This window comes from Temnothorax curvispinosus, unplaced genomic scaffold (assembly GCF_003070985.1).
Source record: "Temnothorax curvispinosus isolate PA1 unplaced genomic scaffold, ASM307098v1 QBEX01006828.1, whole genome shotgun sequence".
Taxonomy (NCBI): Eukaryota; Metazoa; Arthropoda; class Insecta; order Hymenoptera; family Formicidae; genus Temnothorax; species Temnothorax curvispinosus.
In genome coordinates, this window is record NW_020216608.1 from 96,487 (window position 1) to 114,248 (window position 17,762).

The 17,762-nt window shown below is 42.7% G+C and overlaps 1 protein-coding gene across 9 annotated transcripts in view; it reads left to right on the forward strand.

The window, feature by feature from the left end:
* Window positions 1-244: 244 nt before the first annotated feature.
* LOC112456420 (disco-interacting protein 2) overlaps window positions 245-17,762 on the forward strand; it is a 29,811-nt gene continuing 12,293 nt past the window's right edge. For 2 of the 9 annotated variants that reach the window (XM_025018923.1, XM_025018924.1), the window contains exons 1-5: window positions 7,296-9,851; window positions 10,246-11,168; window positions 12,601-12,672; window positions 15,264-15,488; window positions 17,190-17,357. In XM_025018923.1, coding sequence (XP_024874691.1) covers window positions 9,025-9,851; window positions 10,246-11,168; window positions 12,601-12,672; window positions 15,264-15,488; window positions 17,190-17,357 — 2,215 coding nt within the window. In that variant the 5' untranslated portion in view covers window positions 7,296-9,024. Of the gene's footprint in view, window positions 409-7,295; window positions 9,852-10,245; window positions 11,169-12,600; window positions 12,673-15,263; window positions 15,489-17,189; window positions 17,358-17,762 lie in introns of those variants that run through there. The other 7 variants (XM_025018928.1, XM_025018925.1, XM_025018926.1 and 4 more) reach the window with 7 other exon arrangements.

Here is a 17,762-nt window from a genome sequence, read left to right on the forward strand (position 1 = left end):
AATGTCGCTTTCCAAAAATAAGCAAGTTTGTGCGGCTACATTCCATTGAATTCAATCATTCGAGTTTTTCGTTACAAAAGCAATCGAAAGTATCGAATTATGCTCTCGATACCGCACAAAAGTCGCTCGTTGCGGATCACCTGTTGGGGGTTGGGGCGCGCCGCGCGGGCGCGGGTTGCAGTGCAGGCACGCGCGTCCGGTGGCGCCGCCGGTGGCGCGACGGCGCATCTCAGTGGCAGGCAAGATGGCCGAACGGTGGTGACGGGTCGTGGTATGCACCGCTGGTGGATTCGCGATCACGGCGCAGCGCGGATGGCCTAGCGATGGCCGAGTACAACATCGACATCGGCAAGCTCCCGGAGGACGTGCGGGAGAAACTCGCCGAGTTAGACCTCGAGCTGTCTGAAGGTGGGTGACCGTTTTTTCTTTCGACTTCGTCGAACGCAGTGCCGATCGTCCGCCGCCCCTCGCGGCGAACTTCGTTCTCCCCGTCTCGGTCTCTCTCTTTCTCTTTCTCTCTCTCTCTCTCTCTCTCTCTCGCTGTCGCGTTCGCTCTTTTCGTGTCTCTCTCTCGCTCTTTCTGACTCACCCCGTGCTACACCGAGATAGAATCCCCTAGAAGCCCCCGTTTGTTGATAAAATCGATAACACCTTACGGCCGTTGCCGTCTCCGTTCCCTCTGCAAGGAGTCCGAAACCCTTGCTGTTTTTTTTTCCAGGTATACTTCGCAATTCGCGATGTCGATCTCTTAAATCGAATAATAGACAAGTATTATTTAAATTTGTTAAATAACTAATGCCGAGAACAGGCCGCCGAAAATGAGAGGTGAGGGGCTAAGGGAGTAAAATTTTAAAGTTTGTCTGTTGTGACAAACAGTGCGCCGATGAGTAGTATAATCTGTTACGCGAAACGGAGTACTCTCATTTACGTTCCACGTTTTCCCACTTCTAAAAATCACAATGGCCGTTCATCCCTCTCAATTAACAGAGAAATCCCTTTACCCTTTGTCATGCACGTTCGGCACTCTGATTTTAGTCGCTCACTTTATTCGCGGGCATTGTCTCGCAGCACGCATCGACAACGTTACGTATTATCACTTGGCTTGGCTCTTCCGAATTAAAGCGGTGCCGATCAAGATTATCGAACGATTCATTTTTGGATACGAAGGATATGAAGTCGGATGACGGAGCAAAATTTTTGTCCGCTACTGTTTAACGTTCGATAAAATTTTCATTCCAAAGAAATTAAAGGCAATTTCTCGGACTCGTGCGGATTCTTCGATCGCGAATATTTTTGCATTTTTGTTCGATAAATGTTATATGTCTATGTACGGTTTCTTCATTCGACAATTTTAACTCGCATCGATACCCAGACAGCACGTCTAAAATCGGGGACATAAGACGTCTTAAAGACATCTTTAGGACATCTTTAAGACGTCTTATGTCTTAATTTCGGACATGGTGCTGTCTGCGTATGAACGTTTTGTCGCGTCATGTCGCAAAATAATTGCGTTGGTCCCCACATTGCGTTACAAAATTACACCGCGGTCCCAATGTTGCAGGTGTCCGAGGCTTTTCTTCCCGTAAGTAAGCGAGCTGTAACTCACTCTCGAGAATGCGGCTATTTGCATTCGTAGTTAGAACTGTTGTAAGGAGGAAGCGACCGGTTTCTTCCTCCGTCGCGTCCCCCTCTAAATGGCAGGTGTCCCTCGGAAAATTTTGTTGTTAGCAGATTACGTCAATTTGATGACGTAACGAATAATTGGAGGAGCCAGTCGTGTATTAGTAAGAAAATGTCGGGTGTCCCGTAGTCTTGTAAGTCTCATTATGTATATCAATTATGCGCAAATTAATTAGATTAGATCTGTAGGAACTTGGGATTATTAGCAGAGCGCCAGTTTGGCAATTAACTAATTAGACATACTTATACTCTCTTTTCTCACCCTCTCTTTATAGAAACTTGTAACGGTTAGAAAAATATTAAACGCCCGAGTCGAGAGATTCGACGTTTTATTCGCATAGAAAAAAAGTGCCAAATTGAAACTTGTATACTCAAGTTAACGTGCTCATTGTTTTGTTTCGTATATACGCAACAATCTATAATTTTCTTATAAGAATTTTAACTTTTTATTTCAACTTTTTTTTAGTTTAACTATGTAAAATGACTTTTTTCAAGCAAGTTTCTTCGTTTAATACACAATATAATCTCATTTCAAGATTTCCACGTTGAAACTAAAGATATTTTCAAATCAAGAATGTTCTTTTCTTCTTCACTGACACAATGAGATAAAAGTGGTATTTGGCGACTATAATTTATAGCAATATATAATTATGGTTGGAATTCTTATTTTTATAATTATTATTACAATAATATTAGTAAATATAACCTTATATGCATAGATCTTTCAATTATGGTTATTTTCATCATATAGTATATTTATAGATTAAGCCCGATTTTCACTATCGGTCAAGTCACGGTCCGATCACGGTCCAGTAAAAAAATCGTTGTCATTAAATTCAATGTTTTTTCGAGTTTGCATTCACACTGCCAGTCACGGTCGATCGTCGGTCGGCAGTGTGAATGCAAACTCGAAAAAGCATTAAATTTAAAGGCAACAATTTTTGACCGGACTGTGACTTGACCAATAGTGAGAATCCGGGCTTTATCTATACATAAATCACAGGTATACGGTTGAATAAATGCATGTTAAAACAGATGACAAAACAGTAATGTAGTATTGAGTCAGCTATAATTCGTATTGTTAAAATAACTATAAAAATGTATAGTCGACACCAAAAATAATTAAAATTATAGTGAAATTGTGATAACTGCAACTATTTTTTTCTCTCAGTGAGTGCGGTGATCACATGCTAAGAATTTTTGATTCTTTGAACTCCTTATTCCGCGATTATCGATAGACGCAACTCCGATAGACGATGGATCCTCGAATCTTCTCTTTGCGATACCTACGAACGAATGTCAATTAATCATTAATTAAGGTCATCACGGCCTTGCGAGCCTCGTCACTCGTGAGGCAAAGACAAGCTCGGTGGTTGAACGGAGACGAGGAAAATGCAATTTCTTGGTCAACTGCTTGACCAAGCTAGCACGTGTCACGGGTGTAACGTAAGCGGCTTACGTTGTCCAGCTGTAAATAAGACTTAAAAGTCTACGTCAGCGTGGCGTCGTGCATCCGCATTAATAAAGAAGAAACGACTCCATCGTGCGCGTTACCAGGCTCAACTTCGCTATGCTCTTCATTATAGCATTTTGCGCGTGCTTCTTATTCTGCAATATGTTATGTGTTTGTATATTTATCTATCGATGAGACTGCTCTTTTAACAAAAAAAGACACGTACCAATTACACAATGTCTCAGACGTAATAATAATAAAGGAAAAATAATTGTAACTTGTTAGTTTTCGAGATCGCAGCTTTTTATTGATGAATAAGTATAAGTACTCGTGACGCGTATAAAAAGTATCGTGGAATCCGGGTCTTTATATTCTCTATTCCAAGAAAATGACTAATTCGTTTCGAAAGTATATAACCCACAAATAATATACAATGAAACGAAACATAAGAATGCACGCCTTGCATTCTTGATATTTAAAACAAGCGTGAAAGCGAAAGGCGGACACTCTTGCAGATAATTCGATTTATTATTTTATAAATAGCATTAAAAACGACATTAAACACTTCTGCATTAAATGTCGCAGTTTAATTTAGAATAAACGTGACGTAACATATTTATTTTAAAATTAAGTAATGAGATTAGATCTTTGCTCGTATTCTTTCCAAAACAAATGATTGTATTATTCTCTCTATATTTTGACGAATATTTTTCTCTATTATTGAAATGTATTTCTGAAAATAAATGTTCTTTTTCGGGTTCTCCGACGAATACCGATGAATTAGGTCATGCGGAGCGGTTTAACAAGCGTCGTTTCTGTCGTGATATATTTCTTTAACTGGATTTATCGCTGCGACGTGTTATTAAGTCACTGGTTCTCGAAGCAAAAACACGAGCGCACGGTTCACCTAGTAAAATAATAGAAAGCGATCTTAACCCACAATCTCATAATTGCCGTGTTATTAGACCAATTAGAAACGACGCGTATTCATCTCGGCGATCTTGTGCATCGCAATGTTGCTTAATCCCAAAGATTATCGTTAATTTTGTACAAACACATCTATTGAAACCGATAGAAAGCGTATCTTATAATTCTTTTACGATCGAGCTCTGGCATTTTTTATTGTTCCTTACTTCTTCTCTATTCTTCACCACTTCTCTCGCTCTACCGCCGTCACATTCGTGACCTCACGGTAGTGTGCAAATATATCAACGTATATAAAACTTATCTCTCGTTTTTTTTCTGCCTTGATACTGTTTAAAGCGTCAGTTTTACTCCGAAAATTAGCACGAGACTCTGGAATGTGCGACGGAACGATATCGTAATGAACACTCGATTAATCTTTGCGATATTTTTTGCCGAATGTTTTGCTACCCCGGTGGACAGTATAGGAATGGAAGGAGAACAGGGTTGATTAGCCGCAACTTTGTCGCACGCGACGCAGGTGCAGCAGCAGCAGCATCACACCGGACGCCTCTTCGTGGAGAACAACAATCTTTGTAAGATCAAGGTCGCTGGTTTCGTGGGTAAACGTCCTCGAGTCGCCTTGAGAGCCAGTGTGCCCTGTAGACACTCCTCGGCGCTTATCGGCTATTATAGTGTCCCTCCTCCGCACCATTCTGACAATATACCTATATATGGTTTAATGATCCACGCTGTGTCACCTAGAATAGGTGATATCAAATGTCCTTGGTACGTGAAATTATGACCCTCCACGGAGGATTCGTGGTGCTTAGAATTCTGATTGTCGAGAGAGACACGTATCATATATCGATAGAGAAGCATCTCGTAAAACTCTTTATGTAAGCGAAGTTTAGCGAAGATATACAAGTTGGTGAGCGCAGATATCTTCGTGCAATGTCAACCAACGATTCAAAGTATAGCATAATCTTCAATGTTTATAGCATTCACACATAGAGCATTGATTCAAAGTAAATGACGGTCAATTAGCTTCGAATGATACTCAGGTCTTCCTTAATCAATGTGCAAATGTTGACTGTTTAATTATACACTGTTAAATATTAATGGATGAAATGTAAACCAATACTTTAGGTTGAATAATATTTTTTTTATTAAATAAATGAAAAGGGCACAGAGCCATAACAAGATGTTAGTGTCGTAATATTTAATTAGGTCAAATTGACAACTTAAATGTTTCGGCCTGACATTAGGCCATTCTCAGTGTGCAATAAATTAAACAAATTACATCAATAAATAAAAATTAGAGCTGCAGCACACGCATTATTGTATAATTTTTTATCGGAACATTTTATTATTTTTAACTACCGTGTGTGTCGAAATTTATTATTTTAACACAAAACAGTATTATTTTAACGCCATTAGTTTAGTTAAATTAACATTTAGTTAAATTAACGACATATTGAGTAGGAGCACTGGCGACTTATGGGAATAGTTAAAAATGAGTCAAATTAAGTATAATTTGACACTACGAATTTAACAGTGTACATAGAAAAAAATAAGTGTTAAATCAACACTTATATGTATAGATACTCGTATATACGCAACATAATCTTGAAATGAGATTATATTGCATTAAACGAAGAAAACTTGCTTGAATGAAGAATGAAGTCATTTATATGGTTAAACGAAGTTTTAAAAATAGTTCAACCAAGAAAAAAAAGTTGAAATGAAAAGTTAAAGTTTTTATATGTATACACTGAGAAAAAAAATTTGTTAATCCCAAGAAATATTTAATCCAATACGTTCAACTAAACATTTTAGTTAGTTAACTAAACATTAGTTGAATTAATTAATTCTTGATTAAAGAAACTAAATAAATTGTTGAAACAACTAATATTTAGTTAACTAAAATGTTTAGTTGAACGTATCGGACTAAATATTTCTTGGGATTAACAATTTTTTATCTCACAAAATGTAAGAAAATTATAGATTGTTGCGCATACACGAGTATAAGTTATTAAATTTAATTTGACACTTTTTCTGTGTACAGAACGTTTTATACTTGCGATCTTAATTTTAATGACGGCTTTAATCACAATATTACTGCTCGATTAACTTATTACTTATAAAATATATAATTGATTACACTCTTTCCGTAATACATAGATGTTATTGTAAAATGTGGAATCTACGGTTTTGGAGGATAGATAAGACGAGAAAGTTTGAAAAGTATGACCGTACAACCATTCCGTACCGCCCACTCGTTCGTAATCGCAAGCGAAGCCGAAGCATTTGACTTCACAAGACGATTGAGCGTAGGCGTGTCTCGAATCTTATTCGTAAAAAGAGCCGCCATTGCCGGCGTACATTGGTACTCAAGAATTGAAGAGCAGTATTCGATTCATAAAAAGAAAGTATTTACTGCTAAACAACACTTTAGCTAATGCTAATTCGCACGAAATGACTCCAGATACATTCTTCGTGATCAGGATCTGCGAAACTCGTCAGGTGGTTACAGCCGGCACAAAATGCGCAAGTTTCTTTGTACGTAACCAGGTCCGTGAAAATGAGACGGAAGCGAAGATTCGTGGGATCGATAGCTCGCGAATGAAATAAGAGAAAAAAATTGCAATTTATCGATAATTATTTATTAATATTTTCGCGCGCTATATCGTGCGGCTTTTAACACCGTGGACTGTAACAATCCCGCGAGGGGCCGAAACTCCGGTCGACCCTCGTAATCCCACCTTAAGAATCTCTCGTGGAAGGAGGCAGGGAAGAGGGAGAGGCGGCGGAGTCGAGATCTCCGAGTACCGGTGGTGCTCTCGGGCAGCGCGCAAGCGAGAGCGAGAAGTCGCGTCAGCGCGGCGAAGGGTGCCGAGTGAGATGGGGCGAGGGAGAGTGGGATGCTGCGAGCGAAGAAGGCAGGCGAGAGTGGACGGACGGCATGCCACCACCACTCCCATACGCTTCTCTCTCTCGCTCCCTCTCACCTCTTCTTCGTTCGCTCGTACCTCGCGCTCGCTCAATCCTCTCACCTACTCTTCCGTCTAGCGACTTTTACACGCGCGAGCCGGCTTCCCACCCGTAGGGTTTCTATCTCTCTCTCTCTTTCTCTCTCTCTTCCCTGTCTCCTTCTCTCTAAGCTCTCCCCGCGCGCAAGAGAATCGCCGTGAGTCGTGGAGAGTGCGCGAAATGCCAGTGATTCGACGCGACTTGGAGTACGCGCCTCGACGGCGAGACGAAGCGGACGCCGCGCGAATTCGAACGCGCGGACGCGCGTCGAGCCGCCACGCGATTCCGAAGCGTGCTCGGTTTGTGCTTGAGTTTTTTCCGAGACTCTTTTGAAGAAAGAATTTCATTTCGGCGAAGCGATCGCGTGGATGCAACGCGTCAAGTTGGTTTACGCGCGAGTAAATTATTTCGCGTGCTTGCGGCACGAGTAAGAGGTTTTCGCTTGCCGATTGAAAGCGAGTAGAGAGGTGTATGTGTCCGCGAGTTGGTCCACGGCGGGGTAAGGATAGTGATTTTAAACGACCGCCAGAGATTTATGAGTGTCTGAACGGAATGTTCCATTCCCGGCAAGTGTTAACCATTTCAGTAAATATTTGTCAGAATTTTATGGGAATCTTGTGGTGTTAAGTGTATCTTTAGTGTGTAAACAACGAATCACACATATTTAAGCAGTGAAAAACAGTGTATTTTCCTAATACGTATTGCCAAATATAAATTTAATTCGTCTATTGGACGTGACTCTTTTAATATATCTTTTCCTGACTAAGCAGAAAATAAAATAAAATTTAATAAAAGCTTCCTTACACAAAACATGGATTCCACGTAGAGAATCGCACTCAGATTATCGAGAGATCGCGTGGAGAACGGCAGAGGGAGAGGAAAGGGGTGAGAGACAAACGCCGTAATCGTCCGAGGGCGGAGAAAGTATCTGACGAAGTTTCAAGGTGCTTTCGTGGCAGTTAAATCAGTGAGCGAGATATTCGAAGGAAACCAGTTGATGAGATAAGAATCGATTAACGACGAAGTAATAGTGTGATCTAAGAGGAAAAATGTTTAAGTAGTTTGCCGATAAATGATCATCGATGATAACATCGATGTTATGAGTAGGACGCGAGTATAGATAGATATGTCAATTGCAAAAAATATCGAATGTCGCCTTAACAATCTGGAGTTAGCATCAGCTCGAGAGAATTATTTAAATCCAACACAATAATTATAATAAGCAAAAATAGTGATTGTCGGACAAGTCTTATTTGTCTGTGAGAATAAATCACTTTCTCGATACCGAGTGCATTGACTTCAAAGACGCTCGTGCAATTCGCGCTGAATCTTTTCGTATAGAATGATCATTTCGTTCGAACCGAGGGCACGGAAGAAAAGGGAAGAGGAGGGCAATGAGGAAGAGGGAGAAGGAGCGGCGGTGGTGGCGGCGCAGCAGCACGGCGTCGAAAAAGGAAAGCCACGCTGATCATCCACGACTGGAAGACCTCGGCGTTGCACCTTAGCGGACCTTAGCGCAACGGAGAAAGAGGGACGAAAGAGAGAAAGGGAGAGGAAGAGCGAAGAGGAGGATACGGATAGCGAAAGGGCAAGGAGGGCAAGAAGAAAAGAGAAACAAAGAGTAAAGGGACTGAGAAGAAGAAGCAGAGAAAGGAAGCAACGAAGGAGGAGAAAGGAATCCATAAATTCACTTTTGTTTCCACAAAATGCTCTCTTTCGCAAAACCAGGATTACCGAGATTCTTATTGACTTTGCAAACTTCTCCGTAAATTCTCGATCGTAGACGCATAATACTTTTACACTTATAACTCCTTTATACCTCTTATATAGACCTTTGTGATCCGCGAATGCATTCATTAATCTTTGCCACACAAATGTGTATTCGATACCACTTAGAGATAGTATAAATCTGCAGCCATTCTACTTCCGTGAGTCGAGGTTGGTCGCGCTGCCTCATGAGGCCCCTCACCTTCGAGAACCTGAGAAGGCTCGTGAGCCGCAAGAAGGACCGCAACGAGCCCTCCTTCAAGCGCAGCGAGTCCTTCAAGAGGATTTCTATTAGGAAGAGTTATCTGGACCGGGGTAAACGGCGGAATCGTCTCCAGAAGAATCTGGAGCCTGTTGTGAATTCTCCTCCGCAACCAACGACGAATGATAAAATTGTTTCACAACAAATCAAGGAGCAAGAATTAAAAAAGGATCAAGAGCATTCCCTCAATCGCGATTCCATTACCTACGACGAGTGGCTTCAAGGAGTCAGTTCCTCTTCCCGCGAGAAGCTTCACGAAGATCATCTCGAGTCCCTTCAGCATCCTAAAACCAAAGCCACAAAACTTGCCAAGCATACCGACACGGATTCGGTTGCCGAGGATCTGAAAATTCTCGAGCTCGATGCCTCGCCTATTTTGACACCCAAATCTAAATTCTTCGGAATCGTTGCGGAGCTAAGTCGAGACGAGACGACGAATTCGCACGACACTCTTTGGACCCAAGAGTCCTCTGCAGAAGGATCACTCAGTGTCAGCATTAGTCTCGGTAGGATATGGAGGGATGCGGTACCGGTTCCGGCCTCGGTTCCAATATCATCGGCTCCTTCGTATTCTTCTGTTTCGAATTCTTCAGTTCATCATTCTCTCGACAGCGCTCTAAAGGAGAAGAAACCGCAGCCGACTGTCGCGAGAACGGTTTCGGCCCCAGAGAAGCCCGTCAGCAAGGAGACCTCGTCGTCGTCGTCTTTTGGCTTCTCTCTAAGGATCGCTAGATTCGCTGATTTCAGACCGGGGTGACTAGCTTGTCCGTTAAGGATCGATCAGTGAAAATGAGGAAATGATAGAATGTTTTTCCTTGAGCCATTTGTTTCTGCTAAAATCTTTGGTTTTTGTTTGGTAGTCTTTAAATAACTAATTACAATATTCAAACTTGAGGAATTTTGATTATCTGTTGTTTTATACAGCTAAAGAAAGTGCGAATATAATCTGTATTTGATCTGAATTTATGAAAGAGGATAAAAAGAAATTATAATCAATATAATTACATTAATGAAATTTTCTTTGGTTGAACGTGTTTGTGGCAAAATGAATATCTTCATATCGCTCGTATATTTTCACTGATCGATTGAGTCGAATATTGCGCTGTTCAAGGAGCATTCGATTGCAATCGACACTGCTTGGCTTCAGGGTGACGCGAAACGGTCTCTTTCGTCGGAAGACACCAAAGCCATCGCCAAGCGTGAGCACTGAGGGCTACTTCAAACGAACGAGCGCGTCTAGACATTCCAACTCTCGTCGCCGAAGTGGTAAGAGGACTTCTCAACGCGCTAGCAAGAAGAGTCAGCAACCTCCAGCTCGCACCAGCAGTCCGGTATGGTTCGTCCCGCCCGAGAGACGTCGCTCGAGACGTCAACGACGAGTTTGGCGGGAGATCAGATACTTTCCCGATGACGAGGGTCCGATCCTGGAAAGGATTAACGATTGGTCGTCGAATGTGTCAGACGATCAGTTTGACGATCAGAAGCTGTTGCTGTCAGGTGATTTCAATGAGCGTCGAGAAGATGACACCTTGAACTCGATCGTTTCATCGTCCTTGGGCTCTTTCTCGGCGACGTCGTCCTCATCGTCGGCTTGTCCGGCGCCAAAAATTAGCGATTTTAACGAGGATAAGCTGTTCTCCGAGGAGCTAAGAACCAACGGTCTTCTGGTGCGCGGGACCACTTGGAAACTTTCGGCGACAACGACGACGACAGCGACAACGGCAACGACGATGATATCAACTGCGGCGCCGACGAGAACCGTCATTTCTGGAAATTATTTTGCCAGTAGTCAGTTTCTCACCTTTCTAGCCAAGGACGTTGTCAAGGAAAGGTCGAAAAACGAGAGCTCTAACACGGGCTACAGATATCTCTCGTCGACCGACAGTGAGGACGATGACGCTGATGGCTTCAACGAGCGCAGGAAAAATTTTCCGCAGCAACGGCAGTATTTAAAGAGGCAAAAATCGGGACTTAGGAGGAGACCCTTGCGCCGAAAATCGCAGTTGAGAAGAGCGTCCGGTCAACCGGTATTCCTCGTGCGCAAATGCTCATCCTTGAGGAAACGTCCTAGTAAGATCCGAATTATAATTCTATAGGTCGTTCAGGAAAGAGCGATAGTAGCAGAAATAATAGCAAAATTAATTTCTTTTTAATGGAATAACAATTCTAAGGGAATAACAACTCTTTAGTACAAATAGATTACACTTATAGAAGTCTAAGGAAAAGAATAGTAATGTAATAGTAATGTATTATTGGAAAAACGCGCATAAACTTGTCATGCATCTTAATAATCTACGTATAATCTTGGTTATATTTGATACTTATTGAATAACAGGCGACGCAATTGAATCGCAGCGATTACGACCGTGTTGAATCTATTTATCCTTTGCCCGACCGTTACCTCCATCTGCGTCCGACGGCATTAATTGCGCAACATATTTTCCCGCGATCGGTTTCGATGAGCTTCTTGCTCGAACGCGAGCCTGCACGCGTATCGCGATCACGACTCAACGTAGTTCTTACTGCACGGTTTTCGCTGCTTCGAAGGCTGAATTACTTATAACGCGTGGAAATTCCTTGCTTATTTCTTGCGTATTTCTTTAACATTCGAGTCTTAAAGTAAAGAAATGTATTGGAAATAAATTGTTTAATTGTACACTTTGTTACATGTTTGATACAGGTTTATCCACCTTCATTATCTGAATATATAAACATCCATAAAATTCAAGTATAAAATATATATCTAAAGTACAAGCGAGTGTGTGATTTTTCCCGTGGGCAGACTCGTACATCATGCCGCTTTTTCCGAGAAATTGTCACATAGAGACGACGAATACGAACAAGTTTGTCGCATCGACGATATCAAGAATCACTCGAGTGCGCTGATTAGCATAATCGCGATGGCCCGGTTTCGTTTCGCGAACGTAGAAAAATCATGTCTTGGCCGTTAGGATCGATTCTTCGGCGTTTTCTCGAGTTACGAGGCGTGACGAAAGGCGAGTACGCTAACCAGTTTTACATCGTACTCGGCACATGGGCGAGCTGCATCAGCACCGGCCGCCGGCAGCCGAGCGTGTATCGATCTAAAATTCAATCCTGAAAACGTACGTCCGATCTCCGCGACTTATTTTCAGCGATCTTCAACAGATCTTTATGAACATATATCTATACTGTTTTATTTACTATCCTATCTTCTCTAGTTTTATTTGTATCTTCATCTTAGTTTAAGTATTATAGATACCATTAAATACCATTAAATATCTTTATTTAAATGTTTCGTTATTGTACCGTGAATATTACGGATATAATAACGGAGACAGAAGAGAACATGTGTTTCTCGAGAGCAATTCGCCAAGTTTAATGTAATATGTTATAAAATGTAACAACGATTTTGACACTTATACTCGAGATATTAAGAGACGATCTCGCGGGACGTAGTATTAAACTGTTTAAATTATTTCCTGGATTGCATGATTAATTAAGCCGTTTTCCGCTGTTGCAGGAGATATTACGCAGAAGGGTTATGAAAAGAAACGGACGCGTCTACTTCAGCAATACGCCTCGAAGCAGATAGGTGAGTGTTTCGCTTTTCTAGAAATTCATTAAGACTCCCGCAAGTAGAGGCAGCGGGAGATATCATCGCGCGTTATATTCGCGGTGTGCGATACGGAACGGACGAGAAGTCAGCGATGTGAAAATATTATCGCCCCACATGTTTAGTCGCATATTCGATCGATCGATCCCGCATAGAGTCCGTACGTCGATCATACGGTATCAAACATTTTTAGAAAAGACTCAACATTTCGACAGAAATGAGAATTCTTTTTTAATTTTCTCGGTAAAGCTTGCACTAAATTATATCTCATAGTATTTATTCTATACGAAAAAAAAAGTAAATTTATTCGTCCTACAGTTATAGGTGATGCTTTTTCAAACGGAAAACCAACCGCCAGTTTCTAATTCTCGAGTCTTATCTCTCGTCGCATCTTGGTGTGTGTGTGTGCAATGTTGTGCCATCGGGACGCAACAAGCTCGCAATATCAATCGCGTTCCGATTCTCAGGAGACACGCGCCTCATTGTGCGCACAATGGCAAATGCAATTCTCTGTATAAAAGGAAGGGGACGGAGACGCAATCCTCGCGGCGGCACGCGTCACTTCAACACTCGGCATCTTGCAACCTGCAACGCACTACCGCTGCCGGTCTTGTGCCACGCGAAACGCGGAACGCAGGCAGGTCGGGAGAAAATCGAGAGAAAATTGCGATGTAACAGGAAGGATGCGCGATTCCGCGCGTGCGCGTGCGATTTTACCTCTGTTTATTTTACATTCACCGCTTCAAATGGGATTATTTCGTGCTCTACGAAAATCCATACGAGAACGAATTACGGCGCGTTGATCGACGCGTTTCCGCATCGCGGAACGCAAAGTGTAACGCGAATCGTTTCCGAGTTCGCCAACCGGTACCGCAACTGTCGCGGCTGCAGCGAGACTTGGTCTTATCGTCGCGAGAGTTACCGGACACGGAATTGTCCGGACGTTACCACGCGTCATTTGCTGGTTCGTGCAGGCTGCATTCCGCGGACGCATCTCTCGTTGATGCGCCCCGCTGCCTATCGATTTAACCCTTTCACGGTTAGATATTTCTCATTTTTAACCGTTTAGCACAATTGCGATGAAATATTTCTGCTAGCTTAAGTTGTTTTCATTCTTGATCATTTGTTAGAAGAACTTTCGTGACAAGAATGAATCAATAGTTTTTCGTCTTAATGAAGGATGTTCTTTTCATCGAATAAAAGAATGAAAAAGATTAAATTAATTGTAGAAGTTGAAGATCTACAACAGAAAAAAGATATCTCATTAATCCTAGAACACACAGCTTGCAGAGCATCCCGAAAACCCACATGGGCTTCGAAGACCTATGTAACTTTGATAGGCTGGCTGTAACTCTGGTTTAGATTAATATTTTTGGACTCGTTTTTTTTTTATTTTTTAGCTCTGAGATTGGGAATATACCTGAATAGGTTTTAGTATTAAAAAGAGTTTTATTTTATCAGATATGAAGTTAAAACTAAATATTGAAAATAGAGAATTCCGAGTAAGCGAAGTTTCGTCTGGGAGACCCAGTGTGTGTTCTAATAGGATTAAGGTGTTACAGGAGTGTAGCGAACCGAAAAATACAGTATTTTTAAATAGCATTTTTATAGCATCAAACTAGTGGAAAGTAAAAAATGAGTTTTCGATTTTTTGAAATTTCTAAAAGTCTCTTAAATATATCTACAAATCTGAATATAAACTTTGCTATCGTTGCTCATTGCTCTGGAAATCTGCCTACGTTAAAGTAAAATCTTCAATTGGAATTGATGATAGGCAATGTATTTGAAAATCTCGTACATTTCCATGGAGGCACCCCGTATAGTTAGACGGACGCGCCTTTGCGCCCGCAGCTGCGATCGGTAGAACCGCTGCAATCGGCTTGCAGTTTAACTGTACCTGCACGCGGAAGAAGCGCTTCCGCGTTATCCGCTCGTTATATGCTACGTGCATCTGCCATTGTCGTGGACGCGCGAGTCGAACTAGCGACAGTTTTCTAGCACGGTATGGCCAAGTCGAATAACGGGAAGTTTTTTTACATATAAATCTATCGTGCGATTCAGGCGAAACGTAGTCTCTATATGATTAATTTTTAAGATAAGGCGAATCATTGTGACAGCATTGCACACCGCCAAATGATGCGTCGCGAGAGGAAGTCGACTGCGTATCCGTATCCGTCTAAAAGTCGTTTAAGGTGATCCTGATGGAGTGACAGCAATTACCGACATTTATAGGTTCCAATTTCCTTCGAATTGGCTTTACAGAATTGAAAACCCATTTACATGTTTAAAGTACAGAAATAATGTGCGGAATGGTAAATTTAAGACTAAAAATTTAAAAAATTGAAAAAAAATTACATTTGATACTACTTGGTGTTGCACCTTTTGTATCTTTGTAACCGCATCATTTTCGCGATAGCAATACTTGCCATTCTTTCAAATGTGCATTATCAGTATAAAAAATTATCAGTTTTAAGTAATGAGCCGCGCGAGATAAAACTATGAGAAAGTATAGAAAAACGGGTGTTTAAGAATCGAAGCACACCGTGCATACGCGCTTATGTGGATCGTAGGGGCTGGAAATGGTGGTATTGGTGGTGGTGGCGGCAGCGACGGCGGCGGAGGCGTCGTTGGTAGAGGGCTGGAGAGAACGGGTTACGGAAGCGGAGGAGGTGACGGTGGCGGTGAAAGAGGAGGAGGAGGAGGAGAAGGAGGCTATGGTGGTGGCGGTCGACCGCAGCCACGTGCACGACGCACGCAACGGCGCGTCACGCACAACGAGAAGCGCTATCACTCAGGTAGCGCCACGCACTATGTAGGCTCCACGAACGAGCGTATCTCTGAGTCGCGGCGAGTTAGAGGACGTTAACGCGCGCATATATACGCGTTATTGATTGTGTGTCGCAATTCTGTTTTAATTTCAGCTTTTTAGCTTTTTTGCCCTTTCGATGAGTCATAGAGAATTTGTTTCATAGAGTATTTTTTTTTCTTTCCGATTAGATTAGAACACAGTAGAGTTCGGTAATTTGCAAAGTGTTCTTTAATCACTGTGCGTTTCGTACTTTCGTCTTTGTATGCACGCACACACACGTGTACACACATGACACGAATGACACGATTTTAGCTACAAGAACGATGCGAGTTTCCTCCCCTCCCCTGTCGAAATTGTTGTTCTCGATGAGAAATCCTGAGATGACGATACGTTCCCTTTCGCCTCAATCTCATTGTGTTCTATCTGTGCCGTTTCCGCATCCAAATTTTTTTTTTTACAAAAGTAGATGTGAATCCCCTCGGAATGGTTACACTCCCCATTTTTTCTCTCTGCGCACCATGGAAAATTGTTAAAAGCAAAACGAGTTTCGTCCGTCGTGCCGCTTGCACTTATATATCTTTCTCCTCCGTGTAGCTTGCCTGCTTTACTCCCTGTATTTCTCTCGCGTGTGTTGCCTCGAGACGCTTTTGCACCTTTAGATACCTTTGTAATTTGACATAGCCAGGCGGTAGCCGAGACCGGTTGTTCCACCTTCGGGTGACTCAAGATTGCAGCCAGCCAGCCGGCCTGCCTGCCATCCATCGGCATTCTCCCTATTCAGCCGACTGCGTCGTGTTATCCGCGAGCGTGCAACATTTCCATTTTTTCATCGCATCCTCGTCGATAGAGATTCCTTCGCATAGATCGCGGAGATTGCGTGCCGCGGATCTACATCCTACATCATGCATTTCGCGACAGGGATCCTCGTCGTCGCGGCACCTCGCGGTAGACCGAGAGACTCTCGATGTTGATCGTCAGACACTTTCTTATGACTTTCGAAAAAAAAATCCTTTTTTATTTTTTTTCTGCGCGAAACGCGCGACCGAATTTGATATCGCCGTTCGATATGTAGTGCGTGGTAAATTCACATAACAGGATGATCCGTACGACTCTTCTGAAATTACCCGGTGATTATTCCAACTGAATCACGCCACCGAGACCGGCCCTCCTTCTCCTCCGACCTTCCTGTGCGTCGCGCCACGGACGATCGATACGAGTCACATTTACGAGATGCAGCATCCGATGGTGGAATGACCAACCGTCAATGGCGCAATTAAACCGCAAGATTATTACCCCCTCACATCCGGATAAATAACGCACTACCACGGCATGTAAATCGTGGAAAATCTGGGCCTTTGGCGAGGATCGGCGCTTAACCGCTTGGAACCCTATTCCCTAGAGTCGCGAAGACCCCAAGGATCCTTGTTAACGTAAAAATGGTTGGATTTGTTTCTTCCAACGCTTTCCGCTGGGACTGACTCGCGCGATTAACGATAGCGAAGTAGAGATAGAGAATGCACTAACTCCAAAGGGTTTCCAAGTTCGAGCGCTCGTTTATTTGGGTGCGACGAGACCGAGGGAAGGCGAACGACGACAGCTCTCGCCAAGCCGAAAGCCGAGCCGAGCCGACCTCTCGTAGCGTCCCTTCTTTGTCTATGTGCCGTTGTTGTTGTTGTGTTGCATGCAGGCGGCCGACTAGCGCCCGGAGGAATCGCCAGTCCCCCGGGTTCTGGTGGCTCCACAGGGAACATTGGGAACTCGAACTCGGCTGCTGCAGCGGCGGCAGCGGCGGCGGCGGCGGCAGCTAGACGCGGTAATCGCAGACTCACACGCAATGAGAGCCGTTACCATTCCGGTGAGTACACCTCTGGCACTAGATATACAGGGGGACCATTCGGGTAGCAACAGTGGGTAATCGCTAGTTCAACTCCTTTTCCACCGTCCTGTTCGAAAATCATTCTAATTGTTCGAACGGTTACACCAAATACACACATCCCTTTTCGTGGAATTGCAATGAATGTTATGGAGAGAATCGAAAGAAACAATATCTGTAAGAATTTGTTCAACCCTTAAAGGCTATACTTCGAGTCTCAACCACTTGAGACTACGCTATCCATATATGGGCCTCGCAACTTTGATTGCGTATAATTCTGGGTCTGATAAACCGAATTTTAAAAAGTTATATATATACACCCAAAAAAAAATATTCTGCAGTTTAGCGGTTCCTGGTTCATGCTAGAGGATTTTCCTCTGAAATAGG